The 17,069-nt window shown below is 42.6% G+C and overlaps 1 protein-coding gene across 10 annotated transcripts in view; it reads left to right on the forward strand.

Annotated features, from left to right (window-relative positions):
- The window catches only part of ARHGAP24 (Rho GTPase activating protein 24), a 236,912-nt gene that overhangs the window by 204,651 nt on the left and 15,192 nt on the right, over nucleotides 1–17,069 (forward strand). For all 10 annotated transcript variants that reach the window (XM_080591963.1, XM_080591964.1, XM_080591962.1 and 7 more), the window contains one exon: nucleotides 8,875–9,082. In XM_080591963.1, the coding sequence (XP_080448089.1) occupies nucleotides 8,875–9,082 (208 nt within the window). The remainder of the gene's footprint in view (nucleotides 1–8,874; nucleotides 9,083–17,069) is intronic.

Raw genomic sequence — 17,069 nt, forward strand, 5'->3', positions numbered from 1 at the left:
GCCACGTGTGCAGCGGTAGACCTGGAGAGGCAGGCGGGTTTTTTCCAAGTGATTTGTCAAGGAGCAAGGAGCCGAACTGCCACCTAGATCTTCTCCCTCCTTTCTTCCTACTGGACTTGGAGTCAATAGATTTGAGATGTGACCCTTGACTGTGTGCGGTAGTTACGGAGATCATTGACTAACAGCATTCTTAAATTTTAAAAACATGCTCTAACTATGAGTATGTACCATTGAAAATGCCACAGTGCTTTCACAACTCTTGAGCAGACACACACAGAATTTAGACATAGGACTGTAGTGTCTTTCATAAGCTTTATGGACATCTGTTAGCCTTGGAAATCCAGTTTCTCAAAATGTTTACAAAACTTCTGCCACGGGAATGTTCTAGTTAATGAATAACCACTCAGCATGCCCTTTGTTATCATGTGATTTTCCTCTTTGATGTTATGCGTGATCTTGGCTTAATTGGATATAGCTTTAAAAGACCTACAAGGGCCTCTCTGAAAAAGCAGTTCTGCTGATTAAATCTAAAGACTGGTCAGAACTGGAAACCTGTACATTTCCCTGCTTTCTTCCAGTTGTGGGGAAGACAAGCAAGTTGCTGCCGTGAGAATGCCAAATTTGCTTGTTTTTGTTGCTTTCTTCTCTGACACCCTATCCACAGGTTGGCACTCGTGCATATGTGCATTTCTGGATTTTAGAGAGATTGAGATTTAGGAGAACTTGGGTTTGGAATGCAACACGAGGGTTCTTTTATTTCTTTTTCCATGGAGGTTTTCTTGCTTAGTTACAGTATTATAAGTTGACTTCAAAAAAAACAGCATGTGAACTTAACTGTGGTTTTGGTTGTGATGTTGTCTCTGTAATTTGGACCATCATTTCACTGCCTTTCTGCAGAGGAGGTGCTAGTAGTTACCAGCTATAGCTTACAGCGTTCACCTTGGTCTGTCTCTTCTAAGCACTGTGTTAACAGTATGTTTGTAACCACAGTTCATCACAGCATTGCCTTTGCTTCGTGACAGTCAACATCTTAGTCTTCATGAACCATTCATCTGTGGTGTCTCTGGAGTAGTCACTTGTGATATAAGAGGAGATAAGGACCTTCAAAAAAGATAGTGGAAGAAAGGGAACCTTTACAGGGCAACGATCTTGGCTTTTATTCCTTGACAGTGAAAAACCCAACATAAAACAAAAAGATGACGAACAAGGTAAAAGTTAGGACAAAACCAGGTGGAAGCAGAGTTGTCATGTTTCTGCCTCTTCTGCCCCTGGCAACAGAGTACTTTTTCCATAAGGCATCAGCCTGTAACTTCAAGTCAATATTTATGCAGGCTTATCACAACTAATTCCTTTCATGGCTAAGTGTTGCTTGGTGCAGTGTTCTGTATTTATTAGGTGAAAGAAATAATTCCTTTGGAGAAGTTCAGTCTACACTTCAAAACCACACCAAGCCTGCCTGAGATGAATTCCAAAGCCAAACAAACTGGAAAACAGCGTATAGTAAATAGTGACTTTAGAAGCCCTTAATGCATGACGTGTTGATTTCCCATTGATTTCCCATGAGACTGAGGTCTTAAGGTTAGTGCATATTTTTTCAACATCACCACCCTAGCTCTGAGCTTCTCAAAGTAGAATATGGAAATCCTCATGCCTCCACGGCAGGTAAACGATTGTCACCATTCACATAGTTGGAGAACCAACTCTCTGAGGCTTCATCTGGGATGTGGGTGGTGGTGTGCATAGACCCCTCTGGCTGTGAAGATAAACATGACCAGACTGGATGGAACTGTGTTCTGAAGGTCGTGTGGGATCTGAATCCAATCCGTCAAATCTAGACAACTGCTGTGGTTATTCTGCCTCTCCTCCAGGCATTCCCAGCTATGTATATTTTAAGTGTCTCAATAAAAGTCCCTTAATTTGCAAACCACCTTATTGCAGTTAGTAGTAGAAATACTTCAATGGGAACCAAATGGGAACCAACTTTGGGAACCAAAATCAGGACATTTTCAGCCCTGATTTCAATGACATTGTTTTTGTTCACAGTGGTCATCTCTGCATCATACCATGTTTTATTTTTCCTCATGTATAGTTTGTTTTTTAAAGTTTTTTCTTCAGTATCTGTGATTTGCTGCTGTGATAAATTTAGGGACTTCAGGGGACTGGGATGGTTAGTGGATGGAGCGGGAGTACAGGTGGTGTTTTCCTCCATCCCTACAGTGGCAGGGAGGGGTACAGAGAAGACCCAGAAAGACCACCTGATAAACACATGGCTCAGAGGCTGGTGCCAACACAGAAATGTTGTTTTTTTTGACCATGGGGTGCTTTACTTGGCACCCGGCCTGATAGCTGCAGACGGGTCCCACCTATCTCTGAGGAGAAAATGGATCCTAGCCCAGAAGCTGGCAGGGCTCATTGAGAGGGCTTTAAACTAGGTAAGAAGGGGGACAGGGATGAAATGAGGCTCATTAGAGATGAGCCTGGGAGAACAATGTCAGGGCTGCGAGAGAGGGCAATGGCCCAACTGAAGCGCATCTACACTAATGCACGCAGCATAGACAACAAACAGGAGGAGCTGGAAGCCATCATGCGGCAAGCAAGCTATGACTTGGTTGCCATCATTGAAACGTGGTGGGACCACTCCCATGACTGGAGTGCTGCAATGACTGGCTATAGGCTCTTCCAAAGGGACAGGCAGCACAGAAGGGGAGGTGACGTGGCTCTCTGTATTAGAGAGTGTTTTGATGTTGTCGAACTTAAGACTGGGAATGATAAGGTTGAGTCCCTATGGGTTAAGATCAGCGGGAAGGTCAACAAGGCAAGCATCCTGGTGGGGGTCTGTTATAGATCACCAAACCAGGACGAGGAGACGGATGAGGCGTTCTACAAGCAGCTGGCAGAAGTCATGCAATCGCCAGAACTTGTTCTTGTGGGGACTTCAACTTTCCAGACATATCCTGGAGATACAATACAGCTCAGAGGAAGCAGTCTAGGAGGTTTCTAGAAAGCGTGGAAGATAGTTTCCTGATGCAGCTGGTTAGTGAGCCTATCAGGGGAGGTGTCCCGCTAGACCTGTTCACAAACAGAGCAAGACTGGTGGGAGATGTGGTGGTCAGGAGCTGTCTTGGGGAGAGTGACCACGAAATTGTAGAGTTCCCTATTCTCGGTGAAGTCAGGAGGGGGATCAGTAGAACTGCTATCTTGGACTTCCGGAGGGCAGACTTTGAGCTGTTCAGGTCACTGGTTGGCAGAGTCCCGTGGGAGGCAGTTCTGAAGGGCAGAGGAGTCCAGGAATGCTGGGCACTCTTCAAGAAGGAAATCTTAAAGACTCAGAAGCAAACCGTCCCCATGTGCCCAAAGACGAGTTGGTACGGAAGAAAACCGGCCTGGCTGAACAAAGACCTGTGGCTAGAGCTTAGGAAAAAAAAGAGGGTTTGGAAAAGAGGGCGGGCCACTCAGGAGGACTATAAGGATGTTGTAAGGCTGTGCAGGGACAAAATTAGAAAGGCCAAAGCTCATCTGGAGCACAATCTGGCTACTGCTATTAAAGATAAAAAAACGTTTTTATAAATACATAAACTTGAAGAGGAAGACTAAGGAGAATCTCCATCCTTTACTGGATGGGTGGGGAAACTTAGTGACAAGAGATGAGGAAAAGGCTGAGGTGCTTAATGCCTTCTTTGCCCCAGTCTTTATCAGCAAGACCAGTTGTTCTCTGGATACCCAGTACCCTGAGCTGGTGGAAGGGGATGGAGAGCAGAATGTGGCCCTCACAATTCATGAGGAAATGGTTGGCAACCCGCTACAGCACTTAGATGTATGCAAGTCGATGGGTCTGGATGGGATCCACCCGAGGGTACTGAGAGAACTGGCGGAAGAGTTGGCCAAGCCGCTTTCCATCATTTATCAGCAGTCCTGGCTATCAGGGGAATTCCCAGTCAACTGGCGGCTAGCAAACGTGATGCCCATCTACAAGAAGGGCTGGAGGGTGGACCTGGAAAACTGTAGGCCTGTCAGTCTGACTTTGGTGCCAGGGAAGCTCATGGAGCAGATTATCTTGAGTGTCATCACGCGGCACTTGCAGGGCAACCAGGCAATCAGGCCCAGTCAGCATGGGTTTATGAAAGGCAGGTCCTGCTTGACAAACCTGATCTCCTTCTGTGACAAAGTGACATGCTTAGTAGACGGGGAACAGGCTGTGGATGTGGTCTACCTTGACTTCAGTAAGGCTTTTGACACCGTTTCCCACAGCATTCTCCTCAAGAAACTGGCTGCTCATGGCTTGGACTGGTGTACGCTTCGTTAGGTTAAAATCTGGCTGGATAGCTGGGCCCAAAGAGTCGTGGTGAATGGAGTTAAATCCAGTTGGAGGCCAGTCGCTGGTGGAGTCCCCCAGGGCTCAGTACTAGGGCCAGTTCTCTTCAGTATCTTTATCAATGATCTGGATGAGTGATCTGATCGAGTGCACCCTCAGTAAGTTTGCAAATGACAGACACCAAGTTAGGTGCATGTGTCGATCTGCTCAAGGGCAGGAAGGCTCTGCAGGAGGATCTGGATAGGCTGGACCGATGGGCTGAGGCCAACTGTATGAGGTTCAACAAGGCCAAGTGCCGGGTCCTGCACCTGGGCCACAACAACCCCAAGCAGCGCTACAGGCTGGGAGGTGAGTGGCTGGAAAGCTGCCTGGCAGAGAAGGACCTGGGAGTCTTGGTTGATAGTCGGCTGAATATGAGCCAGCAGTGTGCTCAGGTGGCCAAGAAGGCCAACAGCATCCTGGCTTGCATAAGAAACAGTGTGGCCAGCAGGGCTAGGGAAGTGATTGTCCCCCTGTACTCGGCTCTGGTGAGGCCGCACCTCGAGTACTGTGTTCAGTTTTGGGCCCCTCGCTACAAGAAGGACGTCGAGGTGCTCGAGCGAGTCCAGAGAAGGGCAACGAAGCTGGTGAGGGGCCTGGAGAACAAGTCTTACAAGGAGCGGCTGAGGGAGCTGGGGTTGTTCAGCCTGGAGAAGAGGAGGCTCAGGGGTGACCTCATCGGTCTCTACAGGTACCTTAAAGGAGGCTGTAGTGAGGTGGGGGTTGGTCTGTTCTCCCACGTGCCTGGTGACAGGACGAGGGGGAATGGGCTAAAGTTGCACCAGGGGAGGTTTTAGGTTGAATATTAGGAAGAACTTCTTTACCGAAAGGGTTGTTAGGCATTGGAATGGGCTGCCCAGGGAAGTGGCTGAGTCACCATCCCTGGAGGTCTTTAAAAGACATTTAGATGTAGAGCTTAGTGATATGGTTTAGAGGAGGACTTGTTAGTGTTGGGTCAGAGGTTGGACTAGGTGATCTTGGAGGTCTCTTCCAACCTAAATGATTCTGTGATTCTCTGATACGCATCTAAGTTGGTCATACCCATTTCAAGTATGTCACCTTTTGTACATGAATCACTCATTACTTTCTCTATGAGTTCAAAAATACCGTGTAGCACTACTTCTGGGCATCTGAATGCTTTATGATTGCCAGCTGTTTTCAGTATTCTACAGCTTGTGTTGGGATGCATCAACAACTTATGACAACATGGGCATTCTTTTTTGCTCCCACTGCACAATCCCCCTTATTCTAGTTTATTTCTTTATGTATTAGACATGCTTTGAAAGCCAGCTCTTAAAAAAAAAAAATACAGCACCATCCCAAAAAATGAAGTAATGTGTTTTGACTACAGTGTCATTACTAATACTAGTTTCAAAGCAATCTGGTAGGTTTGAGAACTTAATCTTTCTTCTGCAAAATGTAAACTGGTCTGCAAAATGCACATTATTGAATGGAACGTTAGCGTGGAGAGAAGAAAGTAGAGCTAATAGGACAGAGCTTATTCATAGTAAACGTACTGTCAGTGAGTGTGAGTTTTAATTGTATGTCATATAATTGGAATATTCATATTTTCCACTGATGAAAAGAATTGAAAACTCTTGTGTTACGAGCAAGAACTGTTGAAGGAAAGCTCTGAATGTACATTCATAGGACAAAATTAGGAGAGAAGGGTCAAGTTCTGCACCTAAGGAGGAATAACCACAGGGAAACAGCTCCATGGAAGAGAACCTGGGTATCCCAGGGGACAGCAAGTTGGACAGAAGACAGCAGTTGGCCTGGCAGCAAGGAAGACTGACTACAGATTGGGCTGTATCAACAGGAGCAGAGACAGCAGAGGGAGGGAAGCGAACCTCATCTACTCAGCATTTGTTAGATCACATTCCAAATACTCTCTGTTCAGCCAAGGGGCCACCAAGGTGCTGGAGCTGGAGCACACGCTGTGCGAGGACAGGCAGAGAGAGCGGTGTGTGTTTAGCTAGGAGAACGGGCGACTTTGGGGGCAGCAAAAAGAAGCTGTCTCAGATAGTAAGAGAAAATTGTCAAGAAGGTGGAGCTGGGCTTTTCTACAACAGTGGGTGGAGGGAGGGTAAGAGACCACTGGCATACACTGAACATGATAGTTTCAGACAGGATAAAATAAGGAAAGCTGTTTCACCTCGACAGCCAAGTAGTAGGAACAGGTTGCCCAGAGAGGTTGTGAACCTGGTTGTGAAGAGTTTTTGGAACTGTCACATGCCATTTCCTTTATCTGCTTAATGAGCTGTACCACATGGGTTCAAGTGATAAAGAATGGGTGCTTATTGAAATTTTTTGTGTCATCCCTCTACAGAAAAAGGTTTGGATTTGTTTCAGTGGGTAGAACAGGTGCTTTTGATGGGAAAGACTTTTTTTTTTTTTTTTTTTAAGAATACCTCAAAGTGCCTGGATTTTAAAAACCCTAAGAATTGTAGAGGGTCTTTCTGAATTGATTTCCCTAATGGAGCTGAGTCTTTAGATGAAGGTCTTGGGTGCAATTCCAAATGCAGAAGGGCCCTTGAAATCCCCAAATTCCTAGAATCAATCACACGGATTCCTTAACTAACTTAATATCAGATCTCCTCCTTAATTCTGCTTCATTTAGAAAGAGTCTAGAAAATGGGGAGGACTTGAGGATGTCCTCAGTGTTGACCAGCAGCAACCCTTAACTCAGGGAAATACAAGAAGTCCAAATTCATATAATACTTCTGTGATGCCCTGGGCAAGTTTGCAGGAGATGAGGAAGGTAAGTAAGAAATAAGAAAACATAGTTAATGCCCTCTGCCAGCATGATGAAGCTGAACTTCAGGGACACAAATATTTTACATTAGTCAGTATTCTTCTAAGCTTGATTGACTCTGAAATTTCAAAAATTCCTTCTTGAATCAAAAATTTGGGGATTTTGGTTTTTGTACAACTTGAAAAAAAGTTGGCTAGTAAAGAGTGACTGTGTAACGTTTAGTCACTTTACCTACTGCTGTTTTTGGCATCCACATGTGTGAGTACCATGGAAATCGCAAAATGTGCTTGCTGCTCTGCATCTCAGTATAATTTCTGGATGTCTTAGCTGGACATCATTATTCTTACCAGTCATTTCCTGTGTTAGCATAAAAATAATTGCACTTAAATGCAAGCCCCAGACCTTCAGTGTGGGTGGCTGACAGCTTGCTACCTACTTGCTGTAACATCCCAGAGCATACACAAGGCAACTTTCACCACAAGGACAGGCAGGAGTTATCGTTCTTTTGTTGCAGGAAGGATGTACACATTGAAGGGTGCTCTGAAGGACGCTTTGCTCTGCATCCTACCTTACTTTTTGGTTACTTACGTGTTTACGTATCAGTGATTTGTGGGTGAAAGAGGTTCTTCGGGTGAGAGGCAAAAGCTGACTGGCTCAACTGTGGGCTTTCTTTAGAAAAACCAAAATAACTCTGTTCTCCTTGTTGCGCATTTTCAAACTGGTAGGAACTGTGTGCTCAGTGAAGGGCAGAATTTGACTTACTGCTTTTTTTTTTTTTCACTTTCTGTCATACGTAATTGCAAAAGCAGTCTTTCAGGTATAGATAGTTATTTGGTATTTAGTTTCTTATCATGGCTGCCTTAGAACTGTTCATTGTGTTGCTATATATAGAAATTAGATTGCCTTGCTCCAGCCCCAGCTCCAATCAACAAATGGTCTCAAGGGAGAACTTCCATCACAGATGATATATCTGAACATTGCTGTGATAATGCTTGTGATGGCTGGCTCTGCAGTTGGAAAGGGAGAGGTAAAACAGTTACAGAAGAGGAGTTGTATTTCCAGTGTCCACAATGGTATCCTCAGTTTGGGGTTGAAGTTAATTTTGTTGGTAAAATTCCATGTTTTTCCAAGGCTAAAGCCAAATACTGGTTTTCTGAAGTTTGTCTGACGTGTTTTTGCCTTTCATTTCATGATCTTTTTTTTTTGTACACACAGTTTATTGTTCCTAAAGTGCTAATGCAGCTGGCAATAAATTGTAGGAGAGGTCTTTGCTTATTTTGTGAAATGCAATTAATTGTTTGGTTTAATATGAACTAAATCCTGAGTTATATTTATAAGTCTCCTGTGTTCCATGTGTAAAGGTAATGTTTATATATAATTGAAACTCATACAGAAACTACCTGATTTTATACGCATCATTAGGCACAAGCTAAGAAAATGGAGATGTACATCACTTTTGAATCAGAAGGTTTGTGACAGAAAATGCCATGTGTAATATTTCTCTATGTTTTGTGCTTTTGGTCTAAAAAGTCACTTCAAATTTTTTTTCTTTTTAAAGAATGTTTTAGAGCATTGTTGTGTAATATGTCATCATCATATTTATGTGACAGCATCAGATGTGAGATGCAGCAATTTATCCTTAAGAAAGGGGTGCATTAATTGTCCATGCATTGAAGTGAGCTGTAGATTGCATGGGTTGTAGTGAAAGACACAGGCTCCTCGCGTGTTTTTGTGAATCGCAACCATGTTACATCTCTCTTTCATGTAGGTATTTTTGGCCAGAAACTAGAAGACACTGTCCGATACGAGAAGCGATATGGGAACCGCCTGGCTCCTATGCTGGTGGAGCAGTGTGTGGATTTTATCCGGCAGCGGGGGCTGAAAGAAGAAGGCCTTTTTCGGCTGCCTGGGCAGGCTAATCTTGTCAAGGAGTTGCAGGATGCATTTGACTGTGGAGAGAAGCCTTCTTTTGACAGGTAAAATCCTCCAGCTGTCCCCCACTCCCTGAAGCCTAGATAGGACACAAAGCGGTCTGCTGTTCTGGCAGACCCAAGGTGCTGTAAGACACGTGGCAGCGGCAGATAGAATGAATGCTTTTGTACTTTTTTTCTGCATGTTTCCTATTATCACTGTAACATTTTATTTTTTTTCTGACTTTGATGTCTGATTTCAAAGCATTTCTGGAGGAGTTCCATTTATGAAATGCTGGTTACAAAATGTATCATTAATGGTTTGGCTTAATCAGAAATATCTGGATTTCCTTGATCTTGGTATAACTTGAAATGCAGTGTTGGTGCTGGGATTTAGTCAGTACCACAAAGGAAGAATTTGTCTTATCACCAATTGCAATATGTTCTGTTACCTATAAAACTGATTGGAAGGGAAGTCCAATTTTGTGTGATCTTTTATAATTTTGAGCCTCTGGCTTTAAAAAACAAAGGCTGCTGTGACCATAATCGTAAACCCAAATGATTTTGAGTGTCCAGGTCCAAGATGTGTTCCAGTATTGATATAATTTTGCAAAGCTATTAAGAATTTTATGGGCCAAAAACCCAATCCTGTTCACACACCTGTAGATGGCTTCAATCTGTAAGATCAATCTTTTGGGTAAGTTCAGCTCTCCTGACGCAACCACTGCAATAGTTTGTATATTCAGAAGGTGTACAGTCAGAGAAACAGAACCAGTTGATTACAAATGCCCCAAAGCCTGTATTAAACTCCGTATTAAGGGTTAGTATGATGTTAATGAAATTCCGGTTTAGGGGATTGTAGTCCTCGATGTGTGCTGTAAGTAACACCCATAAATACACCTCCAAAATGGATTTGGGATCCTTCATTCCCACCAGGGGTCTAATCTGAATTAGGAGGAGGAAGAGGCAGGCTACATTTATTTTGTGGGACTTCTGATAGCATTGCAAGTAACAGGAAGGAAAGCGCAGCTTGATCTTTTAGTGCAAAAATATACCATGATATGAACCTGATTGCTGGAAAACATTTACCTCCCCTTCTTCCCTACTTCTATGAAGTAGGCAAATTTAGTATGTATGAAGGTATGTGTTTCACAGATGCACAGAAGGCAGACATCTGTAGTCTGTTTTATCTTGAATGGTTTCCTAAGTCCTGATGCTTAGTTTAGGAAATGCCAAGAATTTATAATTGTGTGGAAAAGCAAAGTGATTTTCTTCATACGAGTTTTATTAATTCCTAATCAGAAAGTGAGAGTTAGGATGACTGACCAGAAAACAGTTTTATGGAGCTGGAAGACTCTGGGAAGTGATAGTCTTACCTGGTAAACGTTTGAAGCATGCTTACAGACTGTTCAAATATAGCCTAACTTACCTAAAAATGAGTAGAAAATTACAGTAGTCGGGAACCCCCTGAGTATCTTTTCCTTTCTTTGACATTTAGCTAAATACTGCATGATAAATATCATGTTCCTGGCACAATCTCTACCAAAGGTACAAGTGGGCAAATGCTATGGGCAAATGAAACCAAAGGTTATTTTTTCAATGCCTGTAAGTCAAATTATTGTGGAGGAAATGCTTAAGAAACAGACTGCCCCCAAGCCCCGGGAAGATGATGTACTGAACACCCCACTGAGAGGTACAGCTTGAAAGAGGTGCCATAAGGTCTATCTGTTCAAAGCAAATGAGACCAGAGATGAGCTGCTTAAATTATTTTTGCAAAGTTATTTAACAGTGTCTGTAGCACACACTAATGAGACCCAGGAACAGGCACGCTAGTTGAGCTCTAGCAGATGAAATGGAGAAGAGATTTTAAACGCCAGTGCTGTGAAGTAAGCACATGATCTCCACTACAGCAAAAAGAAACATGAGCAGGAGTTAGCTATCAGTCTTTGGTACTGCAGTTCTGCTTCTGAAGCTGAGAATTTATAGAAGTCCTGTGTGTCCTTTTTAAAGGGTCCTTTTTCTGGTTACTTTTTCACATTTGAATTTGGAGGTAATGTGTGACTTTGCTGTAGCAAATGGACCAGAAGTCAGGCAGATTTAATCTCTGCTCTCACCTCTGCCATTGGGCATCTACTTTTTTCCTACAGTCTTTAGTATCAGTTGTATGCTTTGGAGTTCATTTCGCAATGTTGAAAGAACACCTACATATTACCTTGGTTTTGGGTAGCCTTTCTTTTCCTTGTGCTGAACAGCAGCATGTTATCCGGGTTTGATGGAATTGGTATGGCAAGCTGAGCTCCTGGAAAGCGGCCACAGTCTGAAAAGTTGCTGTAGAGAAAAGAAAGTATGTTAGGGGAGGGGGCTGTGCTTAGTTTTTGTCATGGAGTTCGAAATCCACTGGGTTTATTCTGCAATTATCTATTTGTAGTCACCAGTCTGGTAGTGCAAAATCTCCTGGTTTTTGTTTATTAATTTACATTCCCTCCTTCTCATACATCAGTAGTAATAATGATTTAGCATTTAGAGCTTAGCTGACAGTTTTGTTGATGGGACAAGAAACACAATGGAATCCAGGTCACGCTTCCATAGCAGTGCCGGGTCACCAGCTCGGACTGGGAGAAAGACTAGCTGTTGTCATTGGGGCTGGAAGTAATACAAAGAACTGATGTTTGAGCAGTTTGCCATTTTTCATAGTGACGTTTTTCTGCATGTAAGTACACGTAAGTGAAACAAAGACTTCAGAATAAATGAAGTCACCGTGAAATGCTTAGGTATGCAGGTGTATGGGTTTATGTGAGAAATTAGATTATATTAAATAACCGTTCTTATGCTTTGTTAGCTAATTCTGTACAATTCATAACTTGCAGAAACAAAAGGAAAAAGAAAGGTAAGGTTTTACAGCTGTAATTAGTACTCTTTTAAAATTAAATCTCTATTTTTGGGAGGTGGAGTTCAGTTGCACAGATGTCTTTTTTTGCGCAGTGGCCTTGAGCTTAGCTGCTGTCCACGGTTCTGTGGATACACTGCCCTTATCCTCTCCTGTGTTCCTGTCCGTGCCCGTTTGACAAAGACAAATGAAAGCAAACAGAAAGAGCGCGGTGCATTTTAAGGAAGCAAACTAGTCTTGCTCAGAGGATAAAAAAATTCCAGCCATGTTTTGTAAACATGAGACACGTTTGACAAATTGTAGCTCCCATGAGTTAGCAGCTGGATGTGCTGTTGCTGAAGTCAGTTACAAAAATGCAGTGAATCCAGGACAATTCAGAATATAGCAAAAAATCTTCACATATGAATTTGAGCTTGATCTTATTTTATAGGTCGATAAAACGTTGCTTAAGAATTGTGAGCTTTCTGTACACAATTCAGTGAGAGTGGAACCAATATTTGAAATTTCTTAAACTTGCAAAATGACAAAACCCGGTATCCAATCAGAAACATCCAACATCCTACCTGTTATGAAAACTGGCACATCAGCATTTACATTTCTTGTGGTCTTGCAAAGGTGAGGAGGTACAGTTGCAAAAGCAGAAAAATGCTGATGCCTTTTGTATGAAGGGAAAAAAAAGAATAATGAAAAGTGTATGATAGTTTAAAAAAAATCAAATAATATCCCACTCTGTATGTATGTATTATATGCACATCCTATGATATCTGCTTTGAGGAACTAGCACTGCAATTAGTTAATCATGTGTGCTCACTACTATTTGAAATATCTCTGGTATTTGCCATCTCTGTGTAGAATTGTCCCCTCCAGGGAATCCATTTTGCTTGCCTTTGGGGTAGGTTTCTTTCTGCTTGTGTGGCTTACATTTTAAATTTGAAGTCTCTCAGCTGCATTACAAATCACACGTTTGTAAAGATACAAAGTGGATTATGACTATTTGTTCTGTAAAATTAGCATAGGAAATATGGCACTGCATAAGGAAAATAGCAATAAGGGTTCATTTTGCAATTTTTACACATAAAATTTGATTATTCTTTTTATATTATCTCTTTCCATCTACTGTTCATCACAATTGTTGCCAGAAGACATGAGAATTATGATTTCTCAGGGAGAAAAAAATATTTGAAGTGTCACTGAAACAGATATTAATACTTACGTGACTGATCTGTGTATGTGGCTTGGAATTTCAAACCGTTATCATTGATATATATAGCCCAGTAGTTTGCTTGGCTTTAGAATTGCATTGTTTACCTGCCTGCGTTTTTGAGTATGCACAAGAGCAAAGGCAAGCACACACTTGCACATTTAGCAAAACAAAATCCCTTTTACATTCTCTCATGCGTATAGATTCCTTTAAAAGAGAAGGCAGTAGGTGATAGGACAAAATATTCCTTGTTGCTCTAGTCACCGTAGCTATCAGCTGAGGAAAGGATATGTAAGTGGCAGGACGTGATGGCTGGCAAACATTAGCCGTTATTCACCACAGTCAAACAATCCAGACCATGGAACTAGGTATGTCCCTGCACATTTAATCACTGGGATTGTCAAAGAAAAATAGGTGAATGATGAGGATGGTACGAGGTAATATCCTCGGTGTCAGAAGGACCGCATGCCCAAGTCAATATACGGAGAACAGCACTGCCTACCAATCGCTCTTGCATCCTCCCTCAGCGAGGGCATATTCAAAGCATACCATAAATTACTTTCAACTCCAAATCGACCTGACTGAATGATTTTAGGGGGGATTCCTCTCCACTGGCTACGCCTGCACATGTCCTGAAGCCCATGAAAAGCGCATGTATTTGAGGGAAGATAGCGAAGGCACAGTCTCCCTGAGCATGCTCAGGCAGCACGGCAATCATTTAGGGCTTCTGAGATTTTTTGCTTGTAGGACTAAAGCAGCCCCCCTGTGTAGCAAGGCACAAGCGGTGGGCACAAGAACACCGACCTGATGTACAGCAGGGCATGGGCACCCCCTCACTGGCTCTGTAGTGTGAGGGGTAATGGGGACACTCAGCCCTCCAGACCTGGTGTAAAATTACAGTGCGGATGCAAAAGAGAGAAAGCAGGTGTGCCAGTTCTAGATTCAAGACTTCTCTGAACAGTGGACATGGGGACAGCGTTTTCCAAATTGCTGAAGGCAAATTTGATAAGGACAGCTGATTGTATTTTAAAACTGCTGAGCAGACAAAACAAGGGCAACTCTGAAGAAAGTACAGCTATAAAGAAATACTCTGGTCCCTGGTGGAGTAATTATGGTGTGTTATGTATATCTTTTCTGAATCAAGGTACAACAATTGAATGAAAAGCCTGGCAAAACAAATGTTTTTGTAGCATGGAAGTAATTGTGCTTTCCAGGAAACCTTACTTTTTCAGACCTCAGGCAGTCATCTATCAAGGTCCTCCACGGTTTTAGGGCTTAGCAGTTTCCAGGAAAGCTGTCAGAGTTTTAGAAGGCGAGTGTATACGACATTTAAAAGCATAATACTGAAATATTTTTATCTTTTTCTTCTTTGTTATGTGTTAGTATTATTGTAGTATATGGAAAGATGTTCTGGAAGAGAACAAGACAAACCTTTGTTTGTTGTTCCTTTAATTTTCATTAAGGCATTCCTTGCTGCTAGGCAGCATCCCCCCCCAACCCCAGCAGAGGTCTACGATGCAGAGGAAAGGACCACTCTTCTAGGCACTGCACAGGCCTTGGCGCTTAGTAATCTATCTAGGAAGCCAGCCTAATTCCCTTTACAGTCTCATGCAATGGGAGCTGTCTTTTTGGGGGTGCACTGTGCACTGGCACTGTGAGGGCTACAGGTAGACATGGACTTGGATATCACTAGTTAAGAATTTTCTTTATTTTCCAAATACAATCCTCTATGTAAGAAGTTGTTTAGAAACAGTTCCCCACAAGAATGGGGCTTTATTCCTTTCCTAGGGGAAAAACACAGTAATCCCTACACAAAGCACTTATGTGAAATGAAGTTTTTACTAGAAAGCCAGTTCCTGCCAACACAAATGGCCTTAGGCTTGTGTAAATTCCCATCCGTTTGTGCCTGTGGTGTTCCAGGCTTCCTTCCCTGATCCTCACAAATGACACCCTGCTCATCACTTGTGCATCTGGAGCCACTTCCAAGTCTGTTCTAACCCTGGCCCTCTTCCTACCCAGCTAGCAGAAATTACCTCTGCATATGGCATGAGTTAAGAGACCTAATCTAGCAATTAAATACACGTTAACAAAGATATTCTAGTGTGATGCAAGGGTCATTAAATCAGTTTAATTGGTGTCCTGCTGTAGGAGTGTGTGGTTTTGGTTATTGGCAGTGAGCAAGAATTTGTAGTTGCTTTGCATGAATTTCAGTTTCGGAAATGGAGTTGCTCCTTAACCTTAGTGAAGATACCTGCTTTTCACTTGTTGCTGTGGGGCTGTAATTTAAGAAGGTAAGAAAAGGCATTTTCCACTACCAATGGCAAGTTTTTAAGAAAGGATGACATTTTGTAAACATGTGGAGTGTTTTAGAACATCCTTATATAATAAGGCTTGCCAGATTTGTGGCTTTCTCTTCCAATAAACAAGAAGAGGTAATTACTTGTGGGGTTTACCCAGTTTTATATATGTGTAGAATGCCTGCAAAATCTCTGCATAAACGTACCAGTCTTTTTGAACAACCTAGCAATGATTAGATATTTTGGCAGCATGTTGGCTGGAGGCAGCTAATTGTTTCCTGATAGGAACCCATCTGTTTTTTAGGCCTCAGAAAGCACCCACCACCTCTTTTTAATGATCTATATTTCGTGAGTAATTTTTTATGTCCTTCCACAAAGTCTGTCTCTTTCTGTCCTAAACTGCTGTCTTCATTGCTCTTCTTGAAGCATCAGGCTTTAGAATGAATTGGCTCCTGTTATAACTCCTGAAGTGGATGTCTAACTTGGAAATAGTCTGTCAATCTTTAGTATTCCTTGCACTGCTTGCTCTTGTGAATGGGTCCTTGGGAGGTAGCATGGATTCTCAAACATAGCACAAGGACAAAAGAGCAGAATGTGTGTGTTTCGTTTTTTTCTGTCTCAATAGAAGATTAAGAAAAGAGATCAGTAGACATGATGATTTTTGTAGATCCCTTCCAACTGAACTATTCTAAATAAATCCTACCTGCTAAGCTGAAACACGAGAAATTCTGATTATATATCGGGATTTTTTTTTTTTTTTTTTTTTTTTCCTCCAGCAAGAGTGTGACCGGACAGTGGAAGAGGCGCTCAGAGAGTTTTTACAGTCCCCATCCTTGGAGATACTCAGAAGTCAAGTAGATGAGGCACTAAGCAACCTGCCATAACTGGTCTTGTTTTGAGCAGGGGTTGGACTAGATGACCTCTGGATGTCCTTTCCAACCTAAATAATTTGGGTGATTCTATGAAGTTTACTTAAAGTAGAGCCAGGCTCTTGTGGCAGCAAGGAGAGGAGAACAGAGCTCAGGGCCTAAGATGGTAAAGGCTTTGATGCATGTTTCACAAGTTGTAGGCAAGATTTCAGCTGGCACTTAGATTATGCACTCTACTGCTTGTACTGTATGTACATTATACAGGAAAGTGAAGGTATCTACACAAGGGGACAAAAATTGCACAGGGTGTTCAACCAATTATGTTATGCATTGACCTGACCTTTGCATTTCTGGCCCAAAGCCTGACTCCAACAACAGTTGCATCGCTCCTGAGTCACCTTAACATTACTGAACACAGGCTTTGCCTGGCCATCCTGTGAGTGCTGGTTCCTCAACAGTAGCAGTGCTCTCATTCTCTCAGTAAAGAGTTATTCGTGTTTGTAATACTCCTTGATGCTGCTCACTTGCAGTATTTCAGCACTGGTTTATCATGGACTCTAGCATTATGTGCTGTCTGCAGACTGGCAGCCAGTTGCAAACTCATCCTCCCGTGTCAGGAAGACATCTATACTGGTCCAGGAGAGCTTCTCTACAAGACCTGAATGCAGCTAAGCAGGGACACAGCCACCAGGTGTTGGGATGGGTTCAGGATATGTTGATGACAAAGTCTCTGTTTGCAGGACTAAGATCTGTGACATATTTTAAAGGGCAGAGATGCAATTCCAGTAATTCAGGGATG

Source organism: Anser brachyrhynchus, assembly GCF_964034855.1.
Source record: "Anser brachyrhynchus genome assembly, chromosome: 4".
Taxonomy (NCBI): domain Eukaryota; kingdom Metazoa; phylum Chordata; class Aves; order Anseriformes; family Anatidae; genus Anser; species Anser brachyrhynchus.